At 52.1% G+C, this 17,488-nt stretch overlaps 1 protein-coding gene across 2 annotated transcripts; it reads left to right on the forward strand.

Moving 5' to 3' along the window:
* Positions 1-1,368: 1,368 nt before the first annotated feature.
* TMEM114 (transmembrane protein 114) lies at positions 1,369-17,070 on the forward strand. Of its 2 annotated transcripts, XM_006747138.3 has the most exons (4): positions 1,369-1,588; positions 1,868-1,948; positions 14,111-14,248; positions 15,501-17,070. In XM_006747138.3, exons 1-4 carry the CDS (start codon positions 1,369-1,371, stop codon positions 15,731-15,733), a joined length of 672 nt encoding a protein of 223 aa, XP_006747201.2. In that variant the 3' UTR covers positions 15,734-17,070. The 2 variants fall into 2 exon arrangements, with proteins under 2 accessions (XP_006747201.2, XP_030873833.2); XM_031017973.2 differs by lacking the exon at positions 14,111-14,248.
* Positions 17,071-17,488: the final 418 nt, after the last annotated feature.

The following is a 17,488-nucleotide window of genomic DNA, read 5'->3' on the forward strand; positions in this document are numbered from 1 at the left end:
GAAGAAGGTGGTGGAATTGATAAGGATGATGGTGATGATGATGGTAATGGTGAGGGTGGGGGTGATGATGGTGACAATGGTGATGATGGTGGTGGTGGTGGTGGTGATGGTGATGATGATGATGGTGATGATGGTGATGATGATGGTGATGGTGGTGATGATGGTGATGATGGTGGTGATGATGGTGATGGTGGTGATGGTGGTGGTGGTGGTGATGGTGATGATGATGATGGTGATGATGGTGATGGTGGTGATGATGATGATGGTGATGATGGTGATGATGATGGTGATGGTGGTGGTGATGATGGTGATGGTGATGGTGGTGATGATGATGGTGATGGTGGTGATGATGATGGTGAGGGTGATGGTGGTGATGGTGGTATTGATGATGGTGATGATGGTGATGGTGGTATTGATGATGGTGATGATGGTGATGGTGGTGATGGTGGTGGTGATGGTGATGATGATGATGGTGATGGTGGTGATGATGATGGTGATGGTGATGACGGTGATGATGGTGGTGGTGGTGGCAGTGATGGAGGTGGTAAAGGGATAGATTCAGAGGACCTGGCTTAGCCCATTGCTTTAAAGAACTTTTATTAAAAATTGGATCTGCCTTTTGCCTCTGTAGTCAACCTAGAAATATCAACTGAAGGTGGATTTTGGAGGAAGGATAATTGGAGCTGGAGGAAGAGGGGTATTGAAGACTAAACGCCCCCAGGGGGACTGTCAGGCTGGTGAGGCCCCACTGTCTTACTTCCCCAGTTTGCAGGGAGGCCGCAGTCCTGCAGCAGAGCACCCAGAACTCCAGCACCTGTCTGGGCGCTCAGCTCGCTTCGAGCAGGAGGGGGAGCCTTAGGAAGGGCGGGTGAGGGAAGGCTCCGGGCACACGGGGCTGGAAGGGGGGAGTCTAGGCGGTGGTGTGGAAGAGAGCAAGGAGGGCTGGGAAGGAAAGGGAGAGGCAGGGCAGGCTGGGTCACGGAGGGGGGGATGGCTTGGGGACAGTGGGGAGGTGTTCCGAGCGATAAGAGTCTGGGGGGCAGGTGGGAGGTGGGAATGGACGGCTGAGGTGGCGTTCAGGCTGGGGTGGGGTCCAAAGGGAGGGATGAAGGCTCGGATGGGGGTGTGAAGGCGGGGGTGGAAGACTGAGATCGCGGGGAATGGGGCCTGCGAGTGGCAGTGGCATCGGAGGGCTGGGAGCGGTTTGGGAGGAGCGCGCGCAGGGCGCAGGTGAAGGGCTGAGGGCGGAGCCAGGGCGGGAGGGAGGGCTCGAGGACCGAAGGCCGGGGCAGCTCCCAGTCCGGAGGCTCGGGAGGAGGAGCTGGGAGCCGCGGGCGGCGGGCGGCGGGCGGCGGGCCGGGCTGCGCCATGCGGGTGCACCTGGGCATGCTGGCGGGCGCGGCGGCGCTGACCGGGGCGCTCAGCTTTGTGCTCCTGGCGGCCGCCATCGGCACGGACTTCTGGTACATCATTGACACCGAGCGGCTGGAGCTGGGCGGCCCGGGGGCGCGGGGCCGGGCGGGGGCCGCCAACCGCAGCGAGCTCGAACCTCTGAGCTCGCACTCTGGCCTCTGGCGCACCTGCCGGGGTAAGGGGGAGCGCGGGGACGCTGCGCGGTGCCGCGTCCGCCCGGGACCTGTTGCTGGGCTCGCAGTCCTCCCCCGAGCCCCAAAGCACAAAACGCGGGGTCTGGGCCCGGGCCCGGTGGGCGGAGGGCTCGAGAGCGGGGTGAGCTCCAGGCGCAGCTGCTCTGGTCTCCGCACGATGCTCCCTCCTGGGGTGGCGTCTAGGGTGGGCGTGAGGGCGAGGCCCAGGGCTGGGGTCCCAACGCCAGGTCCGCAGCCACTGATTCTTCCGCTCCATCCAGTCCAGAGCCCGTGCGTGCCGCTGATGAACCCCTTCTGGCAGGAGAACGTGACCGTCAGCGACTCAAGCCGACAACTTCTCAGTGAGTCCGGGAGGGAGGGGATCGGGGGAGAATCCCGGGTCTGGACACCAGTTTTGGAGCTCTTCTCCAAAGAGTGGGGCGGGAGCCCTGCGGAGTGGGTGGCCAGGACCGAAGAAGGGAGTGGAGTTAGGAACAGGGCCAGGCCTCTCTTGGGCCACAGGTTACACTGTGTGGTTTAGGATTCATTCCACAACTGTTGATCGCAGGCTTCCTCTGCACCAGGCACCGTGCTGACGATTAAGACCCAAGTCCTGCCGTCCAGGAGCTCACAGACTAGCTGCGGAGACGGATGTGGAAATGCGCAGTCACATTTCAGAGTGACAAGCAGCATGAGGGAGGGAGCGTGGGTGGGAGTCCGAAGAGACACCTAAACCAGCCTGAGGAGCTGAATGCTGAAAAGAGAGGTCTGAGCCCATAGACCCCAAAGCATACCCCGTGTCAGCCTTATTTGTATCCTCAGGGCTGAGAACAAGCGCTTGGCAGTAGCGGGGATGCAGTGAACATCTGTGGAATGATTCAAGAAAGGCCATCAGGAGCAGAGAGCAGCCCCCTACCCCTGGGGCCACTGCGTCTGTCCTGTTCAGGGCTGATTTCCCAGTGCCTAGCACAGTGCTTGGAACTCAGTAACACTGGGAAGACTGAATGCAGGGAAGCAAAAGGGCTGAAACAGACACTTGAGAAAGGAGGGACCTAAATATAATAGTTCAGCGAGTTCATTGAGGCTGGCAGTGGGCCGGGCTTGGAGCTGAATGCTTTCCATCACTGTCTTCAGTTAATCTCCACTGCTACCCTGTGGAGTTAAGTATCATCTCCATTATTACCTTCATTTTTCCTGCAAAGAAGCTGAGGCTCAGAGAGGTACCATAGAAAGAATCTGATGAGGAAGGGAGGGCTGAGTTCCACAGACCTTAAAAAATGTGGGTTGCTTTTAATGGACTTGTTGAGGCTTGGGAACAAAGACCAAGTCGCTAGCATGGCCCACAAGGGCTGCCAGGGTGCCTCTCCAGTTCCGATCTCCCCCTTGCTCTTTCTTCTCTGGCTGTGCTTGCCTGGGGCTACTTCCTGAACCATGCCCAATTTCCTCCTGCCACTGGGACTTTGCATATGCCATTTCCTCTGCCTGAAGTCTCCTTGCTCCCATCCCGCTAGCTTGACTCGGTCAACTTCTACTCATAGCACAGGTTTTGTGACATTTTTTGAGTTAAAGTCTGACTCCCTCATTAGACCATGAGTTCCGTGAGGACGGGGACCATGCCTGTCTTGCCATGGCTTGATGCCCAATATTTAGCACAGAACCTGGTGTGGGGTGGGATCACGAGCCCAGATTTGCTGACCCAGGTATGAGAATGAGTACAAATTGTATTAGGTTTGAAGTGGAACCTATTTTTTAAATGAATGAATGAGAAAATGAATGGAACAGAAGTCCAGTGGTGTGCTGGGAAATAGTTAATAATTGCCTTTCTGGGGGAAGAGGGAGTCTTGATTTGAAGCATTTGCTGATTTCTTTGGTATAAATATTCCCATTGGGGTCAACTTCAAGCTATCAACATGATGTCAGGTGGCTCCCCAAATTCCTAAAAACTTAGCAGTTGGCTCTCACAAGCTGATACAGTCCCCCTGCAGCACCCTGCATAAGGTCCCAGGGCAGGAGATGTTCCCTTGACATATGTGGGTAGTTGAGGGAAGGTGGAGGTACCATGAGCTCTTTCCTCAGCCCCAAGCTAACCAGAATCAATTTGGGGTGGTTCTCAGAGCATTGTTTCAAGAATGATCAAGAGTTCGTGCCCTTGATGTGAGGGAGATGGGTGTCAGATGCCAGCTCGGACCCTTCCCAGGTCCCTCTGGGATCATGGGACAGGTGTCTTAACCTCTGAGGCTCAGTTTCCACATCTATCAAAATGAAATGTCAAAACCACGAGGGGGGTGTGGTCAGAATTCCATAAACTAGCTGGCTGAAAAAAGTGCCCTTACCTGGGACCTCACATGATGCCTCGTTGTTGTGGGATCTCTGTGTTGCATGAAAATGGCTGGACATATAGTAAGTGCTCAATAAACACTAGTCTTTGCTATCCTTCCAGCCTCTTTTAGATGCAATCCCATCTCTGGAGCACTGACCCTTTGCTGAGCTGGGTGCTGGCATTTAGCCTACTTATCACATCTGTGGGTAAACTGGATGACTAATTATAGTTGGCATTGGTCTGGCTTCTTTGTGAAACTTAATAATGCCGACAATCCTGTGTGCTCCAGGATTTTGAGAAATGGGCAAAACTCACATCCAGAGTCTGTTCATCTATTTGCTCTCAGACCCAGGTCTAAGCCCCAGCTTCACCGCCAAGGAGGCGTGCAGCCTTGGGTGCATCCCTCTATCTTTCCAAGCACCGGTTCCCTCCTGGGCAAAGGGAAGATATCTGTCACCTGTCTTCATAAGGATATGGCCAGTATGGAATGGGAGAGTGTATTTAAAGAGCCTCAGTGGTGCCTGGCCTCTGTAAGTGCGCCTTGAGTGGGAGCTGCTGTTATTACCATTATATCATCCAAGAAAGAACAGGCTGCCCCTTCAGACCACATGCTCGCTGTACACCACCCCCAGAACTTTTCTCAGAATCTCTTTATCCCCAGAATGAGTTTTGAATCTTGTCCAAGCTCTTTTGTTATGTGGAGGCGTCTTATTTCTTTGAGGACCTGCTGCTGGGGTCACAGAGGAGAGAGGACAGTTGTCAAAGCAGCGTGTTCTCTGAGCCAGCCTCCTAGACAAATCCCAGTGGGGGTGCATAGGGAAGAACTCTTGATTGTTCTGGCAAGAAACCTCAAGCAGGCAGACCACTCCAGCGCCCAATAAAAACCCACCTTGCTTGGATGTTTCGTCTTCCAGATTAGCTCTGGGGATGTCATGGGTTTGATTCCTTGGCCAGGGACTGGAATTACTTTTGGTGGAGGAGGAGGGGATCATCAAATTCAGCACCATGTTGAAAAAAGAGCCCCAGTCTAGAAACAACCAGGCTAGCTGTATCAACCAGGAGTCTTTTGGTGAAACGCAAATCATCCTTATTTAAATAAGGAAAGGAATTCCCGGTCCATGTAATCGAAAAGTGTGCTGGGATCCAGAGAATTAAATTCAATTTCTTTCTTTTCCTCTCTGGGCTTTGCCTCTGTTTGGGTCCTGCTTTCAAGAAACCCTCTCCAGTCTTCACAACCCAAGCAGAAGGAGGCCCTCTACTTGCCAAAAGTCTGCAAAAATTCTAAGTAGGCTTCTCATCGGACCAGACTGGATCACATGCCCAGGGCTGAGCCAATCCTTGTGGCTGAAGGGATGGGATGTGCTGATTGGCCGGGATGAGATGTGCCACTTGTAACAAGGGGAAGGAGTAGGACCAGTCCCATCATAGATAAGGGCCCCACATCTTACCAGTGGGTGTGGCTTCTGGCCTGTCCCCTGCTTCCATTAACAGGCTGCTCTGAAATGAAATGAGATCACATAAGCAAAGCACCGAGCATAGATGCATGGTACATAGTAGGAGCTCAATTAATGTCTCCTCCTGCTCTAAGTCCCATTGCCTCCCTGAACCTCAGGCTTCTCATCTGTAAAATGGAGCTAATCACGAGAGACTCATTTACTTACTTTGTACATACATATTTCACTCCTAGCACTGGGCTAGATGGAGGGCATAGAACATGACGAGATAGGTGTGGTGCTTGCCCACACAGAGCTTAGTGTCTAGTGCAGGAGGCAGATAGTAAACACATGGACCAGTGAATAAATAAACGTAAACTTGTTTCAGATAGCACTAGGTGTAGCAAAGGGAATGAAACAGAGTCACTGAGGAAGGGTGGTGGAGGCCCCTGTCAATGGCGTGGTTGAAGGGCAATAAGAAGAAGAGCTGGTGTTTATGGGACAGTTGCTGCGTGCCACACACTGTCCTGAGTGCTTTGCATCTATCAACTCTCTTCATCTTCATGACAATCTCATGAGGCAGGAAATGTTATCATCCTTACTTTTCAAATCAGGAAACCGAAGCACGGAGAGGCTAATAAGTTATCAAAGTTTGCACAGTAACAGGTAGATCTGGGATCTGAATCCACATGGTTCCTGCCCTGTGGGAATGATGCCACACAGAGTAGAATTCCAGTGTAATGTGGGTGTGCTAAGACCGAGGCCATGGCAGGCCAGAAGAGAGGCTCCTCGCCTATTTCTTGGGTTCCCAGTGCCCTATCCTACACTGCCTCTTCCATCTGGGAATCAGAGATCTGAATTACAAGGAGGAAGGGCAGGAACAGAGCTGAGCGGTAGGATTGAGGGCAGGGTGTTCCAGAGACAGCTAGAAGGCTGGTGTTTCTGGAGGCAGCACAGAAAATGCTTCTTACCCACACTTTGGGTCCTCCCTATGCCTTACTTCGGCTGTGTCTCCTAAGAGCCAGGAAGGTGGTCAGGCTGATCATCCTACAGCTAAGCACACCAGATCTAGAGAGGTCAAACGCCTAGCCCAACACAGCACAGCAGTGGCAGAAGGCCACTGTTACTGATGGCCAGAGGCCTGGCCTGCATGTCTTCTGAGGAGGTGGAGGTTGGAAAATCACAAGATTGGGTCTCTGGTCTCTCTGGGTACCCAGCTGTTGCAGTGGCGTGGAAAATTAAAACCAGCCCTCCCACAATGCCTGGTGCCGATTGCAAGAGAGGAGATGGTGGGGAGAGAAATAAAGGGATTGGGGACATAATGGGATTCAGAGGTGGCCTGAGTCCAGGAGGGAATGCTCAGTGTGATTCATGCATAGCTGTGCGGTAGGTGGGAAGGGAAGTGGGGGGCGCCCTCAGCATCTCAGGGCATAAATGCCTGGGCTTTAGGCTGCCTCTCAGGTGCTTGTTGAAAGTCAAGTACACACTTTAAACAAATAAAGAAACAGAAAATTCATATTCAATGTAATTCCACTTCTTGGGATCTACCCTGTGAGGTTTCTAAGAGGCTCACCTTAACCATTTTTGTAACAGTGGAGAACAAGATACAGCCTCGGGGCTCATGGGTGGAAATATGGCTAAGCGTCTGCATGTGGTATGTCTATCCTTTGGAAGATTTTGTAGTCCGTAAAGAGAATATACTAATGTGCATAGAAGACCAAGAAATACCGTGGAATGAGAAAAGCATGTTGCAGAGTGTTATGGGCAAGATGCTGTGGATGGTCCAATACATTCTGTTTTCACATGTTGAGGTGTGCCCGGCTGTGCCCTTTAGAATTAGAGAAACAGGTAAATACGTAGGAAAGTATGAATATATGGGAAAAAGACTGGAAGTATGTGTGTCCAAGCATTTACGAGAGGCTCGCTATGGGGAGGAGAGGACGAAGGAGGAGTTGAGGTGGGGGCTGCATGGGTCTTGTTTTCATTTCTTCTGAGAAGAATGCTGTCATGTCTGCTGTAATGCAAGCCCCAAGGAGGACTGCCCTAGTTGTTGGATTTCGCCATGGTGTGGCTTGTGGAAGTATGGGAACCCTGCCCACCTCTCCAGCTGCAAGAGCTGGGACACGTGCGTCCTTCCAGATAGCTCCTGCCTCCGGGCCTTGGCACATGCTGTCCCATCATTCAGGAACACCTTCCCCCACGCCTTCTCATCTGACCTTAAAGCTGAGACCTCCTCCCCTTGCCCCGACAGCCCTTCCTAATTTCCAGACTGGGTTAAACACCCGTTGTCTGCCATCCCTACGCCCGTTTGTCAACCTCCTTTGCTGTTGCATCCCAGCTCTGAGACTTGATGGCTGTACCTTCTTGAGTAACTGACCTCAGTACTTAGAACCTCACTTTTCTCGTATGTGAAATGGGTATTAAAATTCTTACTTGGTAGAGCTCCAGGAGCTTGAGGGCAAGAAAGAAACAGTTATTCTCACATTCGGTGCTCATGACAGCTTGGCAAAGTCAGGGCCCATGGTCCAATGGACAGGGGAGGAAACAGAAACAGGCTTTTGGGAGGCGATGACATTTGCTTGGTAAGAGGTGGTGCCAGGATTTGAACTTAGGTCTTTGCTTGTCGTAGAGTCCTGCTTTTTCCATATCACAACGATGCATCTTGGAGCCTTCTAAGGGAACGAAGATGCAGCCCCTGTTCTCAAAAAGACTGTGTTCTGGTCACCCCAGATTCTAGAACAAATATTGACAAAAACGTAAAAATTGACTTCCTTACCACCCACGATAAGGACTGAATATCTCTGAGCCCTTCTTGGGGTCTCCAAGTCACATCGACAAGGCTTGAACATAAAGACAGTGTGACATTTCCCCCTTTGGGAAATGGTTCCTGAGATTTCCTTCTTTTGTCAGTGCTTCTGATGTCTCTGCAGAAACTCTGTCTCTAGTTTCTTTAAGAGCACAACTATTACTTCGCTAACCACCCTGGGGCTTCCTGACCTCACTACTGTTGTGGAATTGGAAGCTTGGTTTTCCCATTGAGCAGTTCTTTGAAAAGTGTGATGATGGGAGAGTCACAATCCTCTTTTCCTCGGCGTGAACATCTTTGCTTCTTTCTGGGTTTGCTCTTCCTAAAGCTGGCAACAAAGTTGTTTTTTTTTTTCCTCAACAAAGTATTTTTGAACTAAACGGTTTCTTGCCCTTGGGCACACATTGGCCCTTGATGAAAAAAGGCCTGTCAACATTTATTATTATTATTATTAATTCTATATAGTAATCTTAGCTGCCATCTGTTGAGCTCCTCCCATAAACACTGGAGTGGATTGGAAGGTGTCACCCCCTATAAAAAAGATATATCTGGGGCGCCTGGGTGGCTCAGTCGTTAAGCGTCTGCCTTCGGCTCAGGTCATGATCCCAGGGTCCTGGGATCGAGCCCCGCATCGGGCTCCTGGCTCCACGGGAAGCCTGCTTCTCCCTCTCCCACTCCCCCTGCTTGTGTTCTCTCTCTTGCTGTGTCTCTCTCTGTCAAATAAATAAATAGAATCTTAAAAAAAAAAAAAAAGATATATCCACATCCTAACCCCTGGTACCTGGGGATGTGACCTTATTTGAAAAAAGTGTCCTTGCAGATGTCATTAAGTTTAGGATCTTGAGATGAGATCATCTTGGATTAACTGGGTGGGCCCTGCATTCTATGACAAGCGTCCTTGTAAGAAAAGGAGAATGAAGATGGGGGCAGAGACGGGGAATGACACAGCCACCAGCCAGGCGGTGTCAAGGGTTGCCAGCATCCTTGGGAGGCTGGAGGAGGCAGGGAAGGACTCTCCCCTGGAGCCTCTGGAGGGGAGTGGGGTCATGCGACATCTTGATTTTGGACTTATGTCCTCTGGGACTGTTGGATCATACATTCCTGTAGGAGACACCTGGTTTGTAGTAATTTGTGATGCAGCCCAAGGAAATGAATGCAATCAGCTTATCCAAAGAAGTGCCCCCCACTCCCTGCCTACCCCACTTTCTGCATTGTCGTGCTGACTTCCTTCATAACACATCACAGCCTGTGACTTTGTTTCCCTGCTCGTCTGTCTCCTGCCCTGGACCCTGGTCTCCAGGGGGAGCAGGGACCAAGTCTAGATCATAGAGTCCCCGGGCTCTATGGCAGAGCATGGCCCTCCTTAGGGGCCTATAGATACGTATTTCCAAATGAGATGTGGTTGGAAATGGGTACGGAACTCAGAATCAATCCTCATGCCCCATGTCTGCGGCCCTGAAAATAACAAAGACCAAGGTGCGTGCGTGCACAGACACACACACACACACACACACACACACACACCACGAAAAGCTAAGCCAGACTTCAGCAGGAGATTTTACAACTCTCCCACGGGAAGCCTGTTCTTACCCGGACATTTAATTGAACGTGTACGTCAAGTCAGCTTGCAACAAGTCTGGGAACTCACACATGGCGCCGCCAGGGCTGAACCCGCTCCAGGAAACCTCATTAATTTCTAAATGACGAATGATTTCACTTCCCAGCCATGGTCTGGAGGCAATGCCATACAGGGGGACAGATCTTCCAGGGCCAAGTTTTCATCCCAGCTGTTGTGCTTTCTGGCCCAAGATTTTTTCCAGGAAGAAAGGAAGGAAAGAAGAAAGGAAGGAAAGAAGGAAGGAAGGAAGGAAGGGAGGGAGGGAGGGAGGGAGGAAGGGACAGACGGACAAGCTTTGGGAGGGAGATTGCTCTTGTGTCCTTGACTCGCCGGGGTTGGTGGCCTTTACAGGGTCGAGGACAAAGTGATTTGATCACAGTGGAAGTCGGGCTGGATTCTTGTCTCCCATCATCGTCTCTCCTGGCAGGGTTATGATCTGTCTAGCACTTATTCTATGGGACGTGGTACCTACATTTACACTTTTCTGCATTACCCCATCATCTTCACGCACACCGTCCTGATGGTAATCCTGTGAGCCACCTCTTATCCGCCTCCTTTTCACAGATGTGGAAATGGAGTTCCTGCTGAATTAAGAGACACGCCCAGGGCCCCAGAGTCAGAGCCCAAATTCGAATGCGGAGTACCTGGCTCGAAAGTCTCTGTTTTGAACCCCTGTGAGGTCATCTCTCAAGCTTCTTGGTTTCTTTTTCATTTCTTAGAAACTGCCATATTTTCTTGGCTTTGAGAAACACCATCTAGCTCTTAATTAATTAATGAGGTCGACAAATACCCGTCGGGCACTACCATCTCCTGAGTGCTCTACTGGAAACTCAGGGATACAATCGTACAAGAGGAACCTGTTCAAGGAACCCACAGCTTAACAGGAGAGACAGAAGAGGGAGCTGCCCCCCATACTAGGTAACAGACACTAGAATAGGGAGACCGTGGGGAGCTGGGGGCACAGAGCAGACTGTGAATGTGGGTGTAAGGAAAGACTTCTGAGGGGCGCCTGGGTGGCTCAGTCAGTTAAGTGTCTGTCTTTGGCTCAGGTCATGATCCCAGGGTCCTGGGATTGAGCCTCACATCGGGTTCCTTGTTCATTGGGGAGCCTGCTTCTCCCTCTCTTGGCCCCTCCCCCTGCTCTCTCTTTTCGTCTCTCTCAAAATAAATAAAAATCTTAAAAAAAAAAGATTTGCGAGTAAAACTTAAAAGGCTTAAGAAAAACTAAGTATTTAAATACTCAATTTTAACAAGTTGAACATCATTCTAAATAAAAGCACAGTATTGTACACACAAAAACATCCCTCCCAGGGCACCTGGGTGGCTCAGTCGTTAAGCGTCTGCCTTCGGCTCAGGTCATGATCCTAGGGTCCTGGGATCGAGTCACACATTGGGCTCTCTGCTCAGCGGGAAGCCTGCTTCTCCCTCTCCCACTCCCCCTGCTTGTGTTCCCTCTCTCACTATGTCTCTCTCTGTCAAATAAATAAATAACATCTAAAAAAAAAAAAGACTTCTGGAAGAAATGAGCTTAGCTTGCTCTCAAGAGCAAGAACGAAGTATTTATTTTCATACCTATCTTGCTGCCAAAAGGACTGAAAGAGGCTTAGTGTCCAGCTCATGGTAAATGATCAATCAATATTTGGTAAACTAATGGCCAGTGAAAAAGAACTTTGCAATTCTTTCCCTTTTTGCTTTGGCTGCCGGGAAGCTCAGAGCCAAGATGGTGGCAAATGTTGAGATCTTGGGATCCTGAGATCCCAGATTTCTTCCGCCCCCTCCTCTCCCCCCCACCCCACTTGACATTCATGTAACTCCTTCTTTTCTACTTTCTGGTTTTGTAATGTAAATTCTGATCATGCCTTGTTAATGTAATATGCTTCCGACTCACCAGCCACCTGCAATTTGGGGACAGGGAAGAGGGGTAGGGGATGTTCTTTCTCTGGCCTCCCCTCCTCTCACCTGTTCATCCCCTTCCCCCCACCCCACACTCCCCTTGCCAATCACTGTTCTCATCAATGGAACTCAGAGCAAATGTTCCCCACGTGGTGATGAGTCACCATGAAGGGAGCTGGGCAGGAGCCGGGGAGGGAAGTCTAGAAGCCAGTGGGCTGGGCGGCCCAGGATGGGGAGCCAGGGCAGTCAGAGAGCACCAGAGGAAGAGGGGGGGACTGTATGTGGAGGAGGAAAGGCAGGGTTGGGTCTTTAGGAAATACTTGGGTCTTGAGGACAGGGGCTGCTTTCAGTGTCAGGGGAGCTAGGGGCTGGCCTGATACAGCGGCGTTCCAGAACTTGAACTCCCTGTGGAGTCCCTGGAACCTGTCTGGTCCCCACTCCCAGTCCAGCTCTGTAATACTGGTGCCCCCCTGATCCCCAAGGCTGGACCTGCCCAGCTCTGGGCTACAGTAAGCCTCTGTCTCCGCTGCCTGTGCTCCGGTCTCTGACCGAGCCCCGAACCCAGCACTTCCTCCCTCATCTTCCCACCTGTGCAGACGGTTGCACGTCCGTCTGGCACTCAGGCCCCAGATCTCACTGCTTGTCTTGTCCCTCTTCTTCTCACACCTTCAACACCGTTGCCTGTTTTATCTTCAGAATATACCTGGAATCCGACCCCTTCCCAGCGGCCCCTGGTCACCCTCATCCTTAACAGGGTGATGGTAGTAATGCCCCCATGGGCTTCCCGCCCCTTGTCTTTGTTTTCTCAGGCAGTCTGGGTGGCTTAAAACCCCAGAAGTGTGTTGCATCACAGTCCAGGAGGTCGGAAGTCTGAAATGCAGGGGTGTGCGGGGCTGGTCTTCCCGGAGGCTTCAAGGGAGAATCCGGTCCCTGCCTCCCCGGCTTCAGGTGGTGGCATCGATCCCCGGAAGCCCTTGGTGTGGGGCCACGTCACTCAATCTCTTTCCCCCATCTTCACCTCATCTTCTCTGTGCTCTCGCCTGCCTCCTCCCAGGGCACTAGCCCTTGGATGTGGGGCCCCCTCGAATGCAGATGATCTCATGCAGAGACCCCTCACTTCATTCCATCTGCAAAGACTCTCGTCCCAGATCGGGTCATCTTCAGCGGTTCCGCGGGATGTGAGCTTGGGAGCCACCTGTCCGTCCCCTGCCCCCCTCTGCTGTCTACTCTCAGTATAGCAAGCAGAGCAGTCTTGAGAAACAGAAGTTAAACTGTGGGATTCTCTTGTCCCAAGCTGCCCGCCTGGTGGCCCCTTTCATTCGGACGGAAGTTCACAATCCTGTGCGTGCTCTGCTCTTGGCTCTCTGTCTTCATCTCCTGCATCCCCTCTCCCCCGTGCTCTCTTCACGCCGCCCCTGCCAGCTTCCCCGGGTGCCTCCATCCCACCAGGCACAATCCGTCCTGGGACTCTGCACCTGCTCCTCCCTCGTCCCCCCACCCCACCCTTCCTGACCTTCATTCTGCAGGCTGCCTCTCTCACCTCCTTCCCGGGGCTCTGCTTGAATGTCACCTCCTCCGTGAAGCCACTGCTCCAGCCCATTCTGTGCTGTGTTCACTGCCCTCCCCAGCCACTTGTCACCATCTCTCAACTCTGTCTTATTGATCTGTTCACTACTTTACTCACTACAGTACTCAGGAAACATGCTGAGTGAGTACGCGAATGAACACGGCAGTACCTCCCTCGCAGGGAGCGTGAGGATGCGTGCTTGTGCGACCTGAAGCCTGGCATAGATGAGTCTCCACACCTGTTGTTACTTTCAAAAATTAGTTGATTTTATTCTTGAAGTTTTGTCGACACACAATGTTCTGTTAGTTTCAGGGGTAGGACACAGGGATTGGACAATTCTATACATTGCTCAGTGCTCACAGCAACAGGTATATTCACCATCTGTCATCATGCAACGTTATTACAGTATTATTTGTTATTTTTGCTACACTGTACTTTTCATCCCTGTGACTTATTTATTTTATACCAGAAAGTGTGTATGTCTTCACCCCCTTCATCTATGTCACTTATCTCCCCACTCTCTCCTCTCTGGCAAATGCCAGTTTATTCTCTGTATTTAAGAGTCTATTTTTTGTTTGCTTGTTTGTTTGTTTTGTTTTCTGGATTCCATGGATCAGTGAAATCATACAGTATGTGTCTTTCTCTGTCTGACTTGTTTCACTTATGTAATAGAATATTACTCAGCCATGAAAAAGAGTGGATCTTGTGGTTTGTAACGTGTTGTTTTATTATCATCATCATCATCAGACATGGTAGTAACAATGGTGTTAATTTTTTCTCCCAGCATCTGGGGGCTGGCCCATGGGTGGTGCTCAGTAAGTGTTTGTTGACTGACTGAAGATTGTTGGTAACTCTCCTCTGCCTGTTGTCCTCCTCTCTCTTCTAAGCCATGCAGGGGACATTTGTGATTCTGCTGCCGCTCAGCCTGATCCTGATGGTGTTTGGGGGGATGACGGGGTTTCTGAGCTTCCTCCTCCGAGTCTCCATCCTCCTCCTGCTCACAGGGACCCTCTTCCTCTTTGGAGGTAGGTGCCCCCCTTGCACAGAGTGTGGGGGCTCCAGAGGGGCCGCATGTGAATCCTCAGCCAGGGAAGGGCGGGCGGGCATCCTCTCCGGGGCTCAGTTTCCCCATCTGTGACATCAGAGCTGGAAGGGATGAGTGGGTCCCAAGGGAGAAGCAGAGGGTGGGAGCAGGTCCTGAGGATTGTTTTCCTGGTTTCACAGATGACCCTGCAGCTTCTGCCTGGGCTACTTTATGTTGCAGTACTGTGGGCTGTGGGCTGGCAGGAGACCCTCGCTCTCTCATGTGCCTCTGCCCTTCTGACACATCTTGCTTTGATCGATCGATGGATTGATTGATTGATTAAAACCCGGGCAATGCCTGGGTTAATCCCGTTTGTTTGGCAGACCTGAGGCTTTCAAAGATGGGATCCAGCACATGGCTGGTGTCCTAAGGCCTCCCTTCTTCCTATGGGCTTGAAATCGTCCCTGCTTAAACACCGAGCAGGAACAGAGGTGATGCACACACTTGGGATCCATGGAGGAAAAGGACCAAAAAGAATGTCTGGTGGTGAAAATAGTGTGAGGCTCAGATGTCCTCCGAGCTCTACTATTACTGATATTGGCATTAAGAGGTTACCCAGGGACTAATTCTCGAAACCACTCTGCACACTTGGCGGGAAGTCTAATCTGCGCTGTGCCATGGGGGGAGCCTCGAGCCAGGCTACGGAGCACTTGACGTGAGGCAGATGCCCAGGGAGGCCGAGACGTTCATTTACATTAATTTAATTTCAGTTGAAATAGCCCCCTGTGGCTGGCAGCTGTGGCGCTGAACGGGGCATCTGTCATTCCCGGTCTCTGGGGACTCACCGTGGGCCAGCCCTGTGCTGGGTGCCGGGGAATCCATAATGAGCCCCCTGGAGCTCACAGCCCATTGGGGGAGATGGCCATTAGCTAAGCGATCTCACAAACAAATGCAAAATTGCCATTCTGACCTGGACAGTGACAGTGTGTGGTGCTGTGAAACTACAAGGTGGACTTGACCTACTCGGGGAGGTCCTGGAATCGGGTTAGATGAGCTGAGATGTGGGGATGGACAGGAGTTTCTGGTGGTGGGAGGGAATGGGAAGGGAAGGGAGGGTGCACTGGGTAGGGGACCAGCATGGGCAAAGGCTCTGTGGTAGGAGGAGCATGGACAGCTGGAGAGGCGGGCTGGGCAAGGAGGAGGAGGAAGAGGAGCCTGGGCGTTTGATCTGCTCTCCTTTGCCTCTCCTGCAGCCTTGCTGACCCTGGCTGGAATCAGTATCTACATCGTGTACTCGGCGGCCGCCTTCTGGGAGGCGCAGTGTCTCCTGGAGGAGAAGGCCCTCCTGGACCAGGTGGACATCCGCTTCGGCTGGTCCCTGGCCCTGGGCTGGATGAGCTTCATCGCCGAGCTGCTCACTGGGGCGGCCTTTATGGGGGCGGCCCGCGTGCTCAGCCTGAGACAGAGGCAGGACCAGGCCATATGAGCCCGATGCCTGGTCTGGTGGGAGGCAGGGCCCTGGCCTCAAAGGCCACTGCTATGTGCTGAGCTCCGGGCCTGGCTGTCATGTCCGTGCCTGGTGTGGTGTGTCTGTGTGTTCGTGCACGTGTGTGTCCGTATGGGCTGGAGGAGGCCTCGGGAATGCAGAACCCACCTCACCTGAAACCACAAAATAGCCCCTTGATCATAACCAGAACTTTCCAGATTGCAGCCCCTGTGGGCCTCCTCTGGCTTCATTGCAGCGTTCACCCCCACTCATTGCATCAGCTCCCCTTCTTTGCTAAGGAATGGAAGATCAGAGAGGTTAGGTAAGCTGCACAAAAGCGCACAGCGAGCTGGTGGTCTATTCCTTGCTCCAAGAACAGTGCTCAGTCCCTTACCACAGTTTTCCTGAGTAGGTTCAATGGACTGGCTGCAGCATGATTGCTGTGTGGGGGGGTGCTGCACCCCAGACTCTGGGCCTCAGGCCTCAGAAGACCTGGAGCCCCCGCCTAGGGCGCAGTGTGAAACGGGGTGGCGAGAGCAGAAATCTGGGCTGCTCACCAACCGGGCGGTGCAAATGTCCCCCTCCCCCCTACCTCAGTGAGGTGCACGCTCGTCCCGTCCACAGTCCCGGAGCTCGACAGGCCGGGCTGACTCGGAGTGATGATTCTCAGTGACCAGGGGCTCAGTACTGCAACATAAAGTAGTCATCCCGGACATGGAAGCCCCTCCTAGCTTTCTGGTGGTCGGCGTGCTGGTCCCCTCATTGTGTCACTTCAGAGATCACAGGGAGAGCCAATGGCAAGCCCACCGCCAGCAGGAAGAGCAATCAGCAAGCTTGAGACTCATAAGAAGGAATCATTAGCAGATTCGCCTGAGGAGGGAAGAAGGATCAGCGGACTCACAACCAGTAGGGAAGAATATCCTCAAACACACAGTAGTCACTCCTGGACCCAAGTGCCACCTGTGAGCCCTCGTCAACTCACTCACACCCCACATAGAGTAGTTTCCCCATGAATGTGTTGACTGAGCCTGCTTCCCTAGCCTGAAGTCCGAGACTGGCAAGATTCAGACAACTGGAAAAGCAGGAGGAGGAGGGTCCTGTACCCTCTGAGGAAGACCGATTAGCAGATCCCAACCCTCAACGGAATTTAAAAAATGTGCAGGGGCCACCTCGGGCCAATGACATCATAGTCTCTCAGAGTGGGGTCTGAGCATGGCTAGCATTTGAACAAATCTTAAGATAGAGAGTGGCCTGGCATTTGGTTTACCCCAGTGCACCTCCGACTTTTATGGGGATCTTGTGAAAATGCAGGTTCTGATTTAGGAAGGAGGTGGAGGTGGGGCCTGCAGTTCTGCATTTCTTTTTTTTTTTTTTTTAAAGATTTTATTTATTTATTTGACAGATTGATAGCGAGAGCAGGAACACAAGCAGGGGGAGTGGGAGAGGGAGAAGCAGGCTTCCCGCCGAGCAGGGAGCCCGATGTGGGACTCGATCCCAGGACCCTGGGATCATGACCTGAGCCGAAGGCAGTCGCTTAACCAACTGAGCCACCCAGGCGCCCCAGTTCTGCATTTCTAACAAGCCTCCGGTAAGGAGGTTTTGTAAAGTTGCTTGCACGCACACACACACACACAATGCACGCACACATGCACAAGCACACACACATCACACATGCACACACAGGGTCGTCTTTCCTTCATGGGGCAGGGTTTTTAGGTTGCTTCTGCACCAGCAAAGGAGGTGTGGAGTCTGTCA

This window comes from Leptonychotes weddellii, chromosome 5 (assembly GCF_054177405.1).
Source record: "Leptonychotes weddellii isolate Sample4059 chromosome 5, ASM5417740v2, whole genome shotgun sequence".
In the NCBI taxonomy this organism is placed as follows: domain Eukaryota; kingdom Metazoa; phylum Chordata; class Mammalia; order Carnivora; family Phocidae; genus Leptonychotes; species Leptonychotes weddellii.

What these genes read in the sequence shown, in the direction of transcription:
- TMEM114 (XM_006747138.3), top strand. Translation starts at nt 1,369, where the DNA reads ATGCGGGTGCACCTGGGCATGCTGGCGGGCGCGGCGGCGCTGACCGGG. An exon ending in CCTCTGGCGCACCTGCCGGG is followed by an intron (nt 1,589 to 1,867) that starts GTAAGGGGGAGC and finishes CGCTCCATCCAG; the next exon opens with TCCAGAGCCCGTGCGTGCCG. An exon ending in CTCAAGCCGACAACTTCTCA is followed by an intron (nt 1,949 to 14,110) that starts GTGAGTCCGGGA and finishes CTCTCTTCTAAG; the next exon opens with CCATGCAGGGGACATTTGTG.